General features: G+C 57.1%; 1 protein-coding gene across 3 annotated transcripts; it reads left to right on the top strand.

Moving 5' to 3' along the window:
• The first annotated feature begins 97 nt into the window (after window positions 1–97).
• Window positions 98–16,314, top strand: LPIN3 (lipin 3). Of its 3 annotated transcripts, none has more exons than XM_010975257.3 (20): window positions 98–237; window positions 3,992–4,185; window positions 5,245–5,340; window positions 6,348–6,616; window positions 6,825–6,908; window positions 7,416–7,536; window positions 7,701–8,031; window positions 8,850–8,949; window positions 9,093–9,253; window positions 9,654–9,747; window positions 9,829–9,898; window positions 11,513–11,605; window positions 11,682–11,725; window positions 12,453–12,591; window positions 13,531–13,679; window positions 13,881–13,967; window positions 14,439–14,591; window positions 14,788–14,902; window positions 14,981–15,084; window positions 15,274–16,314. In XM_010975257.3, the coding sequence occupies exons 2-20, from the start codon at window positions 3,994–3,996 to the stop codon at window positions 15,416–15,418; spliced, it is 2,547 nt and encodes an 848-aa protein (XP_010973559.1). In that variant the 5' UTR covers window positions 98–237; window positions 3,992–3,993; the 3' UTR covers window positions 15,419–16,314. The 3 variants fall into 3 exon arrangements, with proteins under 3 accessions (XP_010973559.1, XP_031289657.1, XP_031289658.1); XM_031433797.2 differs by having other exon boundaries at window positions 7,413–7,536; XM_031433798.2 differs by lacking the exon at window positions 98–237 and having other exon boundaries at window positions 3,995–4,185; window positions 5,249–5,340; window positions 7,413–7,536.
• The last annotated feature ends 405 nt before the right edge of the window (window positions 16,315–16,719 follow it).

The raw sequence follows: 16,719 nt of genomic DNA, 5'->3' as shown, positions 1-16,719 counted from the left end.
GCTAGAGCCGGAGTGGGCGGGGCCTGACATGGGCCCCGGCCTCCATAGGTGGAAGGGCGCCCTGGGGCGGGGACTGGGTCTTTCCGGAAGGTGGAGTCTAGACGATTGGGACCTGCAGAGGCCGCCCTTGGCTCGTGGAAGGGGGCGGGACCGGGATCTCACCCCGTCCTAGAGGAGCCGGAAGTGCCTAGTGAGTGCGGGGCGAAGGACACTTACCTGCTGACCCTGCGTACTCAGGTAGAGGCGGCGGCTCCGGGTCCCGGAAGTCCAGAGGGCAGCCCCCCAGGGAGGGCCCAACCCGGGCCGGAGATGAGATACCCCTCCCCCGCCCCGCCCATCTGTCCTGCCATCTGTCCCTCATTCCTTTCCGTTCCCAGGCCTGAGTCCATCTTTAGCCATCAGAAGGGAACTCCTCACTTCACTCCTCTCCCCACCCAGTGCTGTGGGGCCCTCCGGACATCCGGAATGCCGGATCAGAAGAGAACGAGATATGAAAACCTCTTAAGGGGAAAGTTTCACCCCAGCTTCACCGCAGGCTGACTGTGTTTCCTTGGGGAGGACACCCACCCTCTCTGGTACAGAGGGTCCTCAGGTGCCGAACGGGGTCTGCCCCGTGCCTGGCCCGCCCTGAGACTAGGCAGGTCAGATGCAGTAGCTGTGGCGGCTGCTGGGGGTCCTGGGTGGAGCTCTCTCCCTTCCAGGGCAAAAGCAATGCTTATCTTCTTGCTCCCTCTGGTCCTAGATGGAGAGCCACACCCCAACCCCTCCCTGAATCTGGGAGCCCAAAAAGGCTGAGGGCTTACACCCAGAGCTGCTTGTTCTGGCTTCCCCGTGGTGGAGTTGTGTGCTGGCTTGGAAGGCTTGTGGATGTTCCCAGAGTGGGGCCACCTTCGCGCAGGGCCTTGAATGCGAAGTTCAGAAGTCTGAACTCTGAACTCAGGCCAGGGGCAGTGCATAGGAGTCTGACCTGTAGTGCCCTTGGGACCAGCCTGGGTGAGTGGAGCTGTGGTGGGGGGAGTGGGCAGCACTGCATGCTGCTGCTTGACATGAATTAGGTCGTTAATTACTCACGTGTCCCTTAGGTTATCCCTATGACAGAGGTTGAAACTGAGGCTCAGAGAGGTGATGTGACTCGTCCAAGGTCACAGCTAGTACGTGTCAGGGAGGAAATTAGAACCCAGACAGTCTGGTGCCTTAACCACGGTGCCTGCTGCCACCCAGGATCTGGGTGTCGCTAACAAAACCTTGACCTAGGACAGCAGGAGGAAAAAGGAGGGGCCGGACGAGCAGGAAACTGGGGACCAGGATTCAGAGGGCTTGGGAGGGAGGGGTACCCATGAGTCCTGAGAGGAATTCAGCTGACCTGGGCCTCCAGGGGGAGAGGAAGTGTTTGATTTCAGACATGTTAGTCTAGGGGTGAAGGGTGGTATAGGGGAGCCAAGCAGAGCTCTCCTCCATCTGGAGAAGACCAGGCAGGCAGAGCTAGGTCCTGGGGATAGGAGATGCCTTTAGGGATGGTTGCATGTAGAGGAGAGGAGCACCCCCACCCCTCCAAGTGCTGAGCAAGCAGAAATAGGGGCATCCACTCATGGGGTGGGGACAAGGAGAGGGATGAATTCTAGCCTCCCATGACATCAGAGCTGAGAAAGATCTGAAAAACCCAGGCCTTGTTTCATAGAAGGGGAAGCTGAGGCCAGCAAGTTACTTGCCTAAGAACGCTCCTGGGTGGATCAGGGTAGGACCCAAGTGTCCCCTGCATATCACCTCTGCCATTCAACTCTTTTCTACTGTTTCAGCGACTAGAGGCAGTTTTGTCCCCCAGGGGACATTTGACAAAGTTTGGAGACCATTTGGTTGTCACAGCTGGAGGGAAGGTGCTCTGGGCATCTAGTGGATAGACCAGGGATGCAGCTAAGCATCTGACACCCCCACCCCACCCCCACAACCAAGAATTCGCCAGCCCCAAACAGCAGTGATGCCCATGTGGAGAAGCTCTGGACGAGGTGGAGCTGCGCCTGTCTCCCTGGTCCCCTAGCCCCGGCCCCAGCACCTGCTCTTGTCCTCTGTGGGCCAGATAGATCAGGCTAGGCCTCCAGCTAGGCAGAACTTTGCCCCCACCCTGGTCTGCCCCTCTCATGCCTGCTCCTTTATTCCTGAAAGCTTCTAGAGTCTTCTCTGCCTTTTCTGGGCACAGTGTTCTAGAGCCCTACCCACCACATGTCTCTCCTTGTCAGTCGGTCTGTCTCCTCAGACCCAGTGTTCAGACTTCGGTGTTAGGGAGGGAGAAACCAAAGTGGGAATTTTCACCTAGCACATAGTAGGTGCCTTGAAGCTAAAAGATTTGTTCAATTTGAGTGACATTTTAGGGGTCCAAAGAGTTTCATTTTATTCTAAGTTTTCATTTTAGCGATTCTCATGGGACCTTATGTTTGTGAAACTCTCAGTTTCTAACCGGCTCCCAGGTGACTCTGGGCCCTGGACCACATTTTGAGTGGTGAGGCATTACAGAGCTGTTCAAAGGTGGACTGTGGGCTGGGTGGCCTTCCCAGCAGACAACTGTGGTGTGGTTTGGGGTCTGTGGAGGCATCTCAGGAAACCAGGACTGAGTCATCACTCCCTCCCCACATCTCTGGCCTATCAGCTTCATAGGGTTTGGATAAGTTACCGGACTTCTTTAGCAGTGGTCTTGCATGGTTGGCAGACCTCCAGGGATTCTGATGCAGGGTCAGAGGGAAGTGCCCTGTGGAGGTGCCCAGACTGGTCTGGGTCCTGGCAGCTGGCAGGGCAGTAGGCCACTGGCCTGGCCCTCAGGGAAGAGGCAATGAGCTGAAGCTGGCAGGGCAGGCACCGTGCCAGTGTGGAGGTGGCTCTCATTATGACTCTGGCTCTTCTCCGCAGCTGCTACAGCCTCCTGCCTCTGGCTCACCCAGCTCTGCCTGGTGTGGGAGAGCTGGAGAGACTGGTCTGGCTGGGAGAAGAAGGAACAGCTTTGATGGGCCAGGGGCCAGCCCAAGGCCTGAATATGGGTCTGAGGAGTTGGGGTTGGGGGTGAGAACTAGGGCCTGGAGACATGGGGGTCAGGCTGTGGCCATGGATAGGCTTCCCACACATCCCAGGAAACTGGCAAGAACTTGGGAGTTTTGACCCAGCTATAGGGGAAGCTCTACCCCAAACATCTGACCTCAGGAATAGAACTGGGAAGAGCCTGAGATACCTGGCATGCCTCAACCCCTGGTTCCCCACAAATTCAGCCACAATTGCCCAGAAGGTCCCTTCCAACTCCTGGGACCAAGAGGCAGCAAGACAGCTGAACCCATTCCTCAGATGGGAAAACAGACTCCCTCCTTCCCACTTCTTGGGAAGAAATCAGCCTTCAGGACTGTCACCTGTTACCCATCAGGGCCTTGGGCCTGATATATCATGAGGCTGCTCCCCAATGCACCCCAGGGATGGGTGCCTACCTCCTCCTTTTCCCGCAGTCGGGCCATCCCAGTGGTTCACACCTAGGGGTTTGTAGTCTCACGGGCCTGGGTTCAAATCCTGGCTCCTCTCCTGACTAGCTGTGTGATCTTGGGCAGGTCAGTCCACCTATCTGAGCTTCAGCTGGCTTGCCTGTAAACAAGGATAATGATACTCACTCAGCCAGCCCTGCAGGTTGTTGTGAAGATGAGATGAGCTGGGCCGCTGAGCGCTGTGGTCATTATCATTACTCATAGCATTTAAAGGCTCAGGGCGCCCTGGATCGCCTTACCTGGTACCCTGGTTTGACAGATGTGGGCAGAAGGGAGGCGGTTGTCCAAGAGTCCCACGGCCCGTTGAGACCAGAACCCACGTCTCCAGGCACACCTCCCACCCTGTCACTGTTGCCTGGCTGTAAAGGCGCTCCAAGGGCCACTTGGCGTGTGCCCTGGGGGGTCAGGCTGCGGAGCTTGCCCACGGAGGGCCGTGGACCAAGCCTTGGTCCCAGCACTGCCTTCCTTTGCTGGCACAGCCATGAACTACGTGGGGCAGCTGGCAGAGACGGTGTTTGGAACCGTAAAGGAGCTGTACCGGGGCCTGAACCCGGCCACGCTGAGTGGTGGCATCGACGTGCTGGTGGTGAAGCAGGAGGACGGCTCCTTCCGATGCTCCCCCTTCCACGTGCGTTTCGGCAAGCTGGGCGTTCTGCGGTCGCGGGAGAAGGTGGTGAGTGTTCACCGGAGAGGAGGGGGCTCGTGAGGCCGGGGCAGCCACCGCAGCCCCAGGAGAGGACCCAGGCCTCCTTGCGGTTGGGGTGTGCCCTTCTTTTGTATTTTCTTAGAAGGTTTTGGGTGGGTTTGGGGTTTTGGTACAAGAAGTTTCCAGTTTTCCCCTGGAAACAGTACAGCGGGCAGTCCTCAGTACTGGGGCCCTCAGACCTGGCACCAACTTACAGAGACCTTACCTGGGTGTTACTGGTAAGTCGCTCCACCTGCACAAGTGGTGCACTGTCATCTCTCTGGTGATTCAATAGGAGCTGATAACATTGTCTCAGGGCCAGGCATGTGGGTGACACTCAAAAATTCAGTTCCTCTCCCTTAGGAAACCGGCTCTGTTTTCACTGGGCTCAGACGAACATGGCAAATTTTTGAGTTCTGGTGTGTGAACAGAAGTTTGGTGGGCCCAAATCCCCTTGAAACTGGTGGTGACTGTGAACTTTCCCGAATCCTAATAGGAGAGTGTAACCTTGGGGGAGACAGTCTAGCTAAGTGGTTAAGGGCTTAGATTGTGGACTAAAAACCTTCTGGGTTCATAGCCTCACCTGGCTACTTCCCAGCAAGTTACTTAACCCCTCTGAGCCTCAATTTCCTCATCTACAAAGGGGGGTAATGCTAGGAGGCAGTGGCAGGGGCTGTTGTGAAGATTTAACGAGACAATCTCGAGAAAACCCTATACGACATGCCCGGGAGAGGGTGGTTCTCACTGCTGTTCATGTGGTCAGTCCTCAAGTGTTCAGGCACCCCCCTGGGGGCTGGGGACACAGCAGTGACCAGATGGATCGTGTTCTTGTCCTTACGGGCTGTGGGAGAGAGAGGAACACAGGAGATTGTTAGAGTGGGGAGCAGGGGGGTTACCCTGAGGTCTGAGGGTAGAGAGTTCCAGAATGTGCGGAGCTCTGGGGCAGCAGGGAGCCTGTGTCTCCAGGACCAGCCGGAGGCCAGTGGACGGGAGTGTGGGAGTGAGGGCTAGCAGTGAGGACCCCTGCCCCACCACACCCTGTCACAGGTAGACATCGAGATCAATGGGGAGCCGGTGGACTTGCACATGAAGCTGGGGGACAGTGGGGAGGCCTTCTTCGTCCAAGAGCTGGAGAGCGATGAGGTAAATGCCTCTGTCCTTGCCTGTCCCTGCCCCTTCACTAGTGCCCACTCCGGGCAGGGCCTGGGGATTTGTCACTGTCCCCACCCCAGGGAGTACCCCATCAGTGAGGGTCTGAGGCAGGGACATCAGTTAGGGCTGGCCTCCAGCACCCACGACATGCTGGCGGGGATGTGCTGGGGGACCCAGGGCGAGGGGGTTGGGGTTTGATGTGGGAGGAAGTGCTAACGACATTCAACAGACATTCGGGGAAGTTTTCCCAGAAGGGGGCACTTGAGCTGAAGGATGAAAAGGAGGCCTTCCCTGAGCAGCTTGGAGGGGAGGAGGGTGGTAAGCAATGGCTGGGGACTGGAAGGCATAAGATGGCTTGTTCTGGATCTGGTACTGGCCTAGTGCAGCTGGAACATGGAAGTGTGTGGGCAGGGGAGCAACAGAGGGGCATTTGCAGAAGGGAGGGATGGCCCAGCATAAGCTGGCAAACATGTTTAAACTGTTTGAGCTTAACAAGCTTTGAGCCTTTACTTTATGCCAGACACTGTGCAGTGGACCTGGATGAAGGGTGACCCCTGCCTTGAAAGAAGGTTCCCAGACTAGCCTGGGAGACAGACATGTGAACAACAGATAATAGAACTGTTTGGTCACTGCAGTGAAGGGGGTTGGAACTGAGGCTGAGGAAAGTCAGAACAAGCTTCCTGGAGGAGGTGACACCTGGCTGAGTCTTAAAGGGGAAGTAGGTGTCTGTTGTGGTAGTTGCAGGAAGAGATGAGAGGCCGATGCCCAGGTGTCTGTCTAGACAGTGTGTTTCATGCAGCACCCTGGCTTGCCGTGGGCTGCCAGGAGTGCACGCATCCCTGGGATTGGAGCTGCTTTATCTCTGTTAGGGAACTTTGAGGCCAGCAACAGTTATAAGGCCATGCTGCTGCCACCTCTGTCCAACCTCCAGGCCTATTTTCCTGCCCCTTGCCCCCAAGCTGTAGCCCTCTCAGCCCTGCCCCTGGTCTGCTCCACAGGAACACGTGCCTCCCCGCCTTTGCACGTCACCCATCCCTTGGGGGGGCCTCTCTGGGTTCCCTTCGGACTCCCAGCCAGGCACAGCCAGCGAGCCTGAGGTCAGCATCACGGGCATGGCCTCCACAGGGCGGAAGAAGAGGCGTCGCAGGAGGAAGCCCAGGCGGAAGGAGGATGTGGCGGCGGCCGATTATTCTAGTTCAGAAGAGCTGGAGGCAGGTGCTGAGAGTGAGCTGTCCCTGCTGGAAAAGCCAAGGCCAGAGCCCCCAGGGTATGTAGGGACCAGGCTGGGGCTGAGGGTGTGGGAATGCCAACTGGGGTTCAAGCATGGTTTGATGCTGTGTGACCCTGGGCAAGGTTCTTGATCTCTCTGGGCTTTAGTTGCTTTACTTCCCCAAGTCCCTGATGTCCAGGCTTCCATGCCGTGCCTGGGGTGCCTGTCCTGTCAGTGACTATTTATTTCCTTGTGGCCCCCTCAGCAATGTCCAGCCAGAAGGAGAGTCCTCACCACAGCCCAAGGACATCTACCCCTACTCGGATGGCGAGTGCTCCCCCCAGGCCAGGTGAGAGTCCAGCTGGGCTGCAGGTAGGGATTCAAGGCCAGGGTCTCAGAGTGGTTTCCATTTCCATTTTTCTGATGAATAATGGCAGAACATATTTATTGTGTTTATCAGCCATTCGCATATCTGTTGTACAAAGTGTTTGTTCAAGTCTTTTGCCCATATTTTTTTCTTGTAAAATGCACATAACATAAAATTTACCATTTTAAAGGGCACAACTTAATAGCATTTAGTGTATTCATGATGTGCACCCATCACCCCTTATCTAGTTCCAAAACTTTTTCATCACCCTAAATGGAAACCCATGAAGAAGTCACAACCTTGCCCTTTTTTAGAAAACTGAATTGCCTTCTTATCATTGATTTGTAGGAGTTCTTTATATATTTATATATTCTTTATACATGCAGGACCCAATACAGGCAGAAATACGTGTTGCCAAAAAAAAAATTAAGCCAGGCTGGGGTGGGCAGCAGGCTGGGGCGGGGGCCTCTGAGTTCTTCTTTCCAGCAGCCTCTCACTGGATGGGCTAACCCCCGCTAAGAGTGACTCAGAGCTGGAGCTACGGACCCCCGAACCCAGCCCCCTGAGAGCTGAGTCCCACCTGCAGTGGGCCTGGGGAAGGCTGCCTAAGGTAGGCTCCTTTATCAACCCCCAATCCTCCTTACCTTTCTGGGGTTCTGTGGTCCTTGCAGGTCAGGACTGGAGTGACAGAGACTTGGGCCACCTCCTTAAGGCCTTGTGGGGTGTGGGAGGCAGGCCCTGAACTGGCCACATCTTCCATTTGTTCAACTGAAGGTGGGCAAAGCTGAGTGGCCTGAGTCCTCGATGGTCCCTGATGGCAGCTCCAGGACAGCCTCTCCTCCTCAGGGAGTGCCCAGCACCCCCTCCACCCCTGTGGATCCTGCAGGACCCCCAGTCCTGCAAACAGGGGCTGGCGCTGACCTTCAGCCTGTCACAGAGGTGCCCGCTCTGGTGGGGCCCCCACTCCCCACCCATGAGAGAGAGGAAACCAAGACTCAGAGGTCCAGAGATGCGGGCCTTCCTCCTGCCTCTAAATCATGGAGCTGGGTTGCTCTGGAGGCCCCTGCTCCCACCAGGCAGCCGGAGGGGGTCTCCAGGAGGAAAGGTGAGTGATGGCTGGACCCTTCCCACTGCTTCCTTGGCCTCACATTATCCCTGGGTGGACTCTGGGTTTTCAGGCACGTTTTGAGCACCTACTGTGTGCCAGGCACTGTGTTTGGCCCCAGCCCTCAGGGAGCTTACAGTCCATTGGGGCAGACAGATGACACAAGGGCATAAACGAGGAAGTGCATTATGTGGGGGACATGGGACAGAGTCATTGGTTGGGATGGGGCTATTTAAATCATGTTGCCAGGGAAGCTCTCTCTGAGCAGGTAATGCCTAAGCTGTGGTGTGGACCATAAAAATCCAGCGAAGTGAGGACCAAGGGAAGATAATTCTAGGCAAAGAGAACAGTGTGTGTCAAGACCATGAGGACGGAGGGAGGTTTCACATCCAGGAGCTGAGGCAGCTGGTGTGGCTTGAGGGAGGCAGGGGAGAGGGCTGGGAGGAAGCCCACAAAATGAGCAGAGGCCGGATCATTCCCAACTCATGAGCTGGGGTTTATCCTAAGATCATGGGAAGGCAGTAGCCTGTGCTGTCCAGATGGGTAGTCACTGGCTATGTGTGGCTATTTTAAATTAAGTTTAAATTAATTAAAATTAAATAACATTTAAAATTCCACTTCTCCATTGCACCATACTTTAAGTGTGCCCAGGAGCCACGTGTGGCCAGCAGCTGCTGTACTGGCCAGTGCAGACGTAGGACCTTTCCATTAGAAAGTTCTGGACAGTGCCGTCTTGGGATGTTCACAGGCAGGGGGAGGCATACTGCTCACAATACTGATCACGTTAGGTCTACAGATGTCCCCTCCTCTGCCCCCAGGCTCCCTGAAGAGAAGCCAGCACCTGGGCCCCAGTGACATCTACCTGGATGACTTGCCCTCCCTGGATTCTGAGAATGCAGCCCTTTACTTCCCCCAGAGGTGCCTGGTTCTGGATGCCCGGGTGTCTTGGGATTGGGAACTGTAGGGCTCAGGGACTGGCTATCAGGGGCCTCGGAGGTCCCCTGGGGCCTCTCCTCCCAGCTTCCTTGTATTCATGTCACTGTTGGCCCCTTTGTCCCCAGAGACTGTGGGCTGGGGGCCAGGAGGTGGAGTGAACCCGAAAGCCAGAAGGCGCTGGGGGACTGCAACCCTGAGCAGGAACCAGAACCCGCTCCGGACACAGCAGACACCATGGTGCTTTCCCTCTGTGGGGGCCTGGCTGACAGCTGGGATATCTCTTTGGGTATGCTCAACTGTGGCCCCCACCCTTCCGAGGACTAGCACTGAGCCCCAGGGATGGGAGAGGGGAGGGAAGACCCCAGAGGGTGAGGCAGGGAGGTATGCGCGAGGTTGGGCTTTGCAGAACCCACCCTTGGCCTTCCAGCACTGAGCAGCCCCCAAGACCCCGTGAAACAAATGCTTGACCCTAAAATGTGACTTATCTTGTGAATTCAGGATACCAGGTGCCTGGGGTGGGACTACCAGGTTCTAAAACCCCAGGAAGCAAGGAGTCCTGCTAAGTCAAAGAACCAAGCTGCAGGGGGCCTGAGTGGCAGGAGGTGGAGGAGACAGGAGGGTTTAGGGCAGCGGTTCACGTGGGATGTGTTGGCCTTAGTAACCTCACTCTCTGCCTCTGTGCCCAGAGAAATTCAGCAAGCACATCGTCTCCTACCAGGACCTTGCCCAGAACCCCGGTCTCCTGGACAACCCGAACCTTGTGGTGAAAATCAATGAGAAGTGGGTACTGGGGCTGGGCTGCTGGCAGTCATGGGGCTGCCCTGCCCTCCATGGCCCTAACACCCCGATCTGTCTCTCCAGGCATTATAACTGGGCTGTAGCTGCCCCCATGATCCTCTGTCTTCAAGCCTTCCAGAAGAACTTGCCCAAGGTAATGGTTAGAGCACCCAGGAGCCTACTTGGGGATAGGGGGCCCTTGACAAGGAAGTGGAGAGTAGGCAGAGATGGGCCTCAGGCCAACTGGCTGCAGGACCCACTCTGAGAGAATAGACCAAGGTCCCCTGAAACCTTGCCCCAGGCAGTGTGGACAGAGCCCCACTCTTCCTGGTTTCCTGGCATGACCGAATCTTATTGGATTTGGAGTTTACTTCAGAAGAGTTCAGGACAAACCAGAAGGGGACAGACATGAAATAGGGACATGCCTTAAGCAGGAAGTTTTCGGATTTGAGAGACAGTCTTGGGGTATGGAGATCCCACCCCTCACCTTACCCTGAGACCCTCTTGAGGCTGGGCTGCGGGTGCTTGCTTTATCAGCACACAATTGTTTGAGTACTGACTATGTGCCAGGCCTGGATTGGGGATAGTCATTTCCTCAAAGGAAGACAATTAATCAGACTCAGCCAAATGAATATAAAATTCAACTATGAGTATTAGAAAGGAGAGTTCTGGGTTGCTTTGAGTGCCTCCAGTAGGGGGTTTGCTGACCAAGGGCCCAATGGGCAGAGGTCTGAAGGATAAGTGGATAAGGGGTGGGGAACAGCATGTACAGATGCTCAGAGGTGGGTGGGACCAGCCTCTGGAGTCCCTCCCAGAACCTCTACCCTGTGCAGGACTGACCTGCACCTGCCCCTTCTGCCCTGCTGGGAGGCGTCCAGGGACCCACCCTGGTCTGGCCCATTGTTATGGGCTTGGTTAGGCTTGCCCAAAGAATGTCATTCACCTGGTGTTGACAGCTGGTGCCTCCCTTTGGTGATGCTCAGCTCTGTCCTCTGGCTGGCTCTGGGTCTGAGATAGGACCCAGAGCTGTGGGAAAGGAGAGTGTCACTCCCCTGCTTGGCTCTCCTCACCCTATCCAGACAGATCTACCACTTGAGGCCCCTGGAAACTCCTCAAGCCTGTTCCCAGCCCAGGTGGGCACCCTGGCTGACGTCCTGACTTGGATTCTCCATTCTGGGTTTGCAGGAAGCTGATATGTCTCCTAGGTGGGCCTGGCCCTGGGCTTTCCTAGGTTATCTAGCACAAACCTAACCAGAATTTTTCACAAGGTCATGTTGTCCCCACCAGATTCTGACAGTGACATGCAGAGAGGGAGGCTGTTCCTGGGTTAGATCACTGACCTGAGAAATTGCCTATTTGGTCTTGGAGGTTGAGGGTGGTACTGCCTAGAGACTGTCCTTCCTGCTGCCACTTGGTGGCATCATGCCGGGAGTACCAGATCTTAAGACACTCCCAAAGCACTGCCTTCAGCTATTGGAGTAGGGAGACTGAGCCACAGGATCTGGAGGCCAGGCCACAGCTGGGCTGGAGCTGGGGGTCAGGGCTGGGCTGGAGCTGAGCATCAGGGCTGGGAGTGGCCCTGGGTCTCCCTGAGTCATTGCTCAGAATCCCAAGATGGAGGTGAGTATGCTTCTTTGGCCTCCAAGTGTCAACAGCACCTTGCCTGAGGGTCAGCCCCAGACTCTGGGCTCATGGGGGCCCCAAGGGCAGTGTCAGGTGGGTTTGTGTGATGCAGGGGAAAAGTACCATGGCCTCCATCTGCCCTCAGAGCACCGTGGACAAGCTGGAGAAGGAGAAGATGCCTCGGAAGGGAGGGCGGTGGTGGTTTTCCTGGCGACGAAGGGACATCCCGGCCAAGGAGGTGGGTGGTCATGCTCAGGGGGCGGGGCCAGCACAGGCAGGGGGCGGGGTTCACCAGATGGATACTCTTCCCACAGTACAGTGCCCAGAGGGAGAAACCCACAGCAAGGGAGCAGCGGGGGTGAGTTGGATCTCCTGGCTGGGGCTCTGCACCTGGAGCTGTAGCCCAGGGACGGCTGTAGGGGCAGGGTTGGAGCCAGCACCCCTCCCCCGCCAGGGTTCTTTGTCACCCCGCTATCACTTCTACACCCCTGCTTCTTGGGAAATGTCCCCACTTCACAGATGGGAAAACCTGGATACACCAAATGTCCCACAGCCGGGAAATGGCAGAGCTGGAACGGGCACCCACACTCCTGGCCCAGACAAGGAGCTACCATATTAAATACAGAAGAGTAGGGCTTCCCCGCTCCAGGGGCCAGCTGACCTTCCTTTCTTCACGTCTGAAGTGACCCAGAATGTCCAGGGTCGGGTAGCGGGTTTCAAGGATGGGCTGACTGAAGCCACAGCAGGTGGGATTGGCCAAGATGCACTTCTAGGTTTTTCTGGTAAAAATCTCCGAAGCTGGTAGTAGTACCTGGCTCTGGAGAGCACCCTGGGGGCTGGGCGCCCTGGGTCTCTACTCCAGCTCCGCTACCACCTTTCTGGGTGTAGACTACTGGCCTGTGTCCTTATGTCTGCTGCTACCCCCAAAATGCGTGCCACCTAGAGGGAGGGGTTCCTGATCCCCTGGGTAGTCTCTGGAGGGGCAGGGAGAAGAGCAGGTTCCTTGTAGCCTGGGTAAGGGTGCGCATCTGTAAGAGTGAAGGCCTTGGCTGGGGGAGGTGGCCTGAGAGCTGAGCTGCCCGCAGGGAAAGGACCAAAGCCCTGAGCAGTGAGGACGACGACCCGGACAGCCCTGTCATCCTGGAGGCCCCCTCCCTGCCCCTCTCGCCTCCAGCCCACACTCCTACCTACAAGAAATCCCTCCACCTCTCCTCCAACCAGATCGTAAGTGTGTGCGTGGTGTGTTCACGTGGGGGTGGGGAGGCTCAGGTATTTCTGCCCTAGAGGCTCTCAGGGCCTGGCTGAGGAATGGCTTGTGTTCACCAAAGCCCAAAATCCATCCCCCTGGCAGCCGCCCTTCCAGCCTCTGCTTGAATCCTCTAGGGATGGCTTCACATGCCAGCCCATTTCTCTGTTGGACATTCTCACTAGAAAAGCCCTCTCTTCTGTTGTCTTAAAATATCTACCTGCAGTGGGTTGGCTGGCTTGGGGTCTGCCTTTGGAAGCTACCCTAAAGGAATCAATAAGCTAGTGACAGCCACTCAGATTTGGGCAACTCTGGACCCCCAAGTTGCATCTTTGAGCTCAGTAACTAACTCTTGTAATAAGAGTGTTTTTCTTCTGAGTGTGACTCAGTGGTCAGGGAGGTGCCCCGGAGGGTCTTGCCAGTCTGGTACAGAGTGGCTGCCACCTGTGTGATACCCTGGGGCTTACATCCAACTCAAGGTCAGCCAGGTCACAGGTTGTGGCTACGAGCTGCCCTGATCCTTCTCTATGGACCAAGGACAGGGCTGGGTCTCTCTTTGGGGAGATGTCACAGGCACCTTAGCCCCAGGCAGGGGACTGCCTGCCTGTGGAGTTGGGTGTCACCCTGCCAAGAGCAGTGGGGGTCGCAGGCCAGGCTTGGTCTGTGAGCTTCATCCCAAAGCTCCTGTGCCCGGCACTGTGCACCCCTCACTTCCTCCTCACGGCCACTCTCTGCCCATGTGGACCTGTCTGCGCATAGCTCTCTGATGAATTCAGGAAGGTTCTTGAGTTGGAGAAACAGGAAAAAGAGGCCCATGGAGATGGAAGGCAACAGTTTGCAGTAGAGGGTGGCAGTGGGTGGACAGCACCTGGCTATAGCAGATCACAGCACCCCCCTACCCCCTGGTTTGGCCCCAGCGGCGCCTGAACCTGCAGGAAGGTGCCAACAGTGTGGTCTTCAGCGTGACCACACAGTACCAGGGCACCTGCCGCTGCAGGGCCACCATCTACCTGTGGAAATGGGACGACAAGGTGGTCATCTCCGACATCGATGGTACCATCACCAAGTGAGGCCCAGTCAGCTGTTGGGGGAGAGGGAGGGCATGGGGGTTCACCTCCCTTTGTGCTGGGGGAGGAGGGGCAGGAAAAGAGGCCCTCCCCTCCCAGTGGGTCATCCTGGGGCAGGGGGCCGGGCCCATCGGGCCACACCCACAGAATAGGAGGACCATGTGAGACTGCCTTGGAGTGACTTTACTCTGTGGTTCTAGGTCAGATGCTCTGGGCCACATTCTGCCCCAGCTGGGAAAAGACTGGACACACCAGGGCATCACTAGTCTCTACCATAAAATCCACCTGTGAGTGCCTGGGCTGGGCTGGGCTGGGCTGGGCTGGGGCAGGACCCCAGGGAGGGAGTACAGAACATCTTAGGCCTCCCGGCCTCCGTCCTAGGAAGCCAGGCTTGGGGACCAGAGGGGAAGGAGACTGGGGCAGGTCCTGGGCGTGCTGAGACCTACTGAGAGAGGTCCTCAGTTCTCCTCTGAAAGATTCATCTCTTGGGGCTGTGGTCAGGATCTGAGTCAAACTGCTGACCTTCCTGCTGTAGGCAAAGCCTACATACTTGGCCAAGTCCTCATCTATCCTGGTCCACCTGGGCCTCGGGACTCTGTTCACGTGCCTTCTACCTCTCAGGCCCGGCTCAGCTGTTCTCCTAAGTATTCCCCCTGCAAGGGTCCCAGAGTTGGGCTGAGCTGGCCGAAGCCAAGAAGGTGAGATGGGGGATGGCTGATCACTGATGGCTTTGTGCTACCCATGTGCCCTGCCCCCAGAAACGGATACAAGTTCCTGTACTGCTCGGCCCGGACCATCGGCATGGCAGACCTCACCAAGGGCTACCTGCAGTGGGTGAGCGAGCGGGGCTGCAGCCTCCCCGAGGGTCCCATCCTACTGTCTCCCAGCAGCCTCTTCTCTGCCCTGCACAGGTAACCACCCCACGTGATGTGAGCCTGCAGCCCAGTGAGGGTGGGGGCAGCGCAGGCGCACTGCCAGCCTAGCCCAGGCCAGGCCAGCATCAGGCCTTGCTTGGGTGTCAGCTGGGTCAGATCGTGTGCTACTGTCACTTGACCTTGCCATCCTGACTGCTAACCCCCTCTCTGCCCATGGCCCCGGCTGCCCCAGGGAGGTGATTGAGAAGAAGCCAGAGGTGTTCAAGATCACCTGCCTCAGTGACATCCAGCAGCTCTTCCTGCCCCAGGGACAGCCCTTCTATGCTGCCTTTGGGAACAGGCCTAACGTGAGTTTCCCCTCCCTGGGGGCTGAGCCACCACCTCCGGATCTCCTAGCCCACTGACCCCTGTTTGTCCCCTGCCAGGATGTCACTGCCTACCGGCAGGTCGGCCTACCTGAATCCCGCATCTTCACAGTCAACCCCCGAGGAGAACTCATCCAGGAGCTCATGAAGAACCACAAGTCCACGTGAGGCCAAACCCCACCACGTGTCCCACACCCTTCTGAGGCCTCATGCCCCAGCCTCTGCTTGGGCCCCAAAGCCACCTCCACCAGGGACCCCCTCCCTGGTTCAGGGCTCCCAGGCAGAATGCAGTGTCTGCCTGCTGTGAAGGAAGCCGCGGCTCAGGCTCTCAGTCCAACTCCTTCTGGCCGTAGGTATGAGCGACTCAGTGAGGTGGTTGAACTCCTCTTCCCGCCTGTGGCCCGTGGCCCCAGCACAGACCTGGCCAATCCTGAATACAGCAACTTCTGCTACTGGCGGGAGCCACTGGCCCCTGTGGACCTCAGTGCCTTGGCCTGAACCTGCCCTGGCTGTCCCCCACCCTGGCCTGGCCCAGACCTGACTGCGTGTCCCAGGGCATTGGGGTTGGAAGCTGGGTGCTGCAAGGTCAACATACTGCAGGGGAGGAGGGGGCTGCGGGCTGGTCGGTGATACCCCCTGTCCCCTGCCTTTGCTGGCTGAGCTGCACAGGACTGGGCAGCTGCTTCAGGCCTCAGTGTGTCCCTGGCCTATAGCCATTCAATGATTGGGTCCTTGCAGGGTTCACCACACCCTTGATGTCTCTGTCCCTGTCACTCTGGGACCCTGCCTCAGTTCCTGACAGGACACAGAAAAGAGGGAGGCCCCTATGAGGCTTGAGGCCTGTATGCCCAGGAAAGTGTTGGTGGCGGCTGTGGGGAATGTATCCAGGAAGAAATTTTCCTCCAACCCCCTGGCCCCGGCCCCTCCCCACAGCTCTGGAGCCAGACATCACCGCTCTCCCACACTGGTGCCCTGGCATCTCAGCACATCCCAACCCCAGATGCTCTAGGTCCCCACCAAACTCTGGTAAGGGGGACTCTGGGGCAGTGCAAGGGCTGAGGGGGGGTGGCTCCCACTCGCCCATCTGCTGCTCCTCTCCTCTCTGCACCTCTGCTGAGGACACAGCTCCAAACCCTGCCAGGGCAGGTGGAGGCTGATCTGCCTGGCCTCCCCGAGCCCTTGCTGGTCATTTCACTGCCCACCCAGCTGCTGAGTGAGCTCTTGCCTGAGGAGCTGTGGGAAGCAGGGCTGGCACCCACTGAGGCCTCCCTTCCCACTGTCTTTGGGAAAGAAAGTACCTTTAGACGGACTAAAAGCTTTAATCCAGGCCTGCTCTCCCTTAACAGCACCAAAGTGCAGGGCAGAACACCAATGTCAAGGACCCAGAAGGTGGGGCTGCAAGGACCTGCAAAATAGCACAGGGGGACCTGTGCTGCTGTGGGGAAGCCAAGGCCGGGAGCCTCAGCAGGGATGGGTCTCTGGGAAGCCCGTAGGCCAGAAGAACACTCATGTTTTCATGTGGTCATACCTGGATTTCTCACCACTTTGAACATCCAGGCAGGGCTGGGGTTTTCCAAGGATGTTGGAAACTAGGCCTGGAGCCCTTTCCCTCCAGCTGTGGCCTCCTGCCCAGGGTCTGGCCTCATTCAGGCCATGACGTACTTGAGGGCCACCCTCTGGAGAGAGGCCCTAACCTGGAGGGGAAAGATTTTCCCCCAAACGGAAAGGAGAGGACTGGGGAGGGGGGCAAAGTACCCTAGAAACATCTTTGGGAAAGGGAAGGAGAAGGATAAACGGGT

This window comes from Camelus dromedarius, chromosome 18 (assembly GCF_036321535.1).
Source record: "Camelus dromedarius isolate mCamDro1 chromosome 18, mCamDro1.pat, whole genome shotgun sequence".
NCBI lineage: Eukaryota > Metazoa > Chordata > Mammalia > Artiodactyla > Camelidae > Camelus > Camelus dromedarius.
This window is presented reverse-complemented; position numbering and strand designations above follow the sequence as displayed.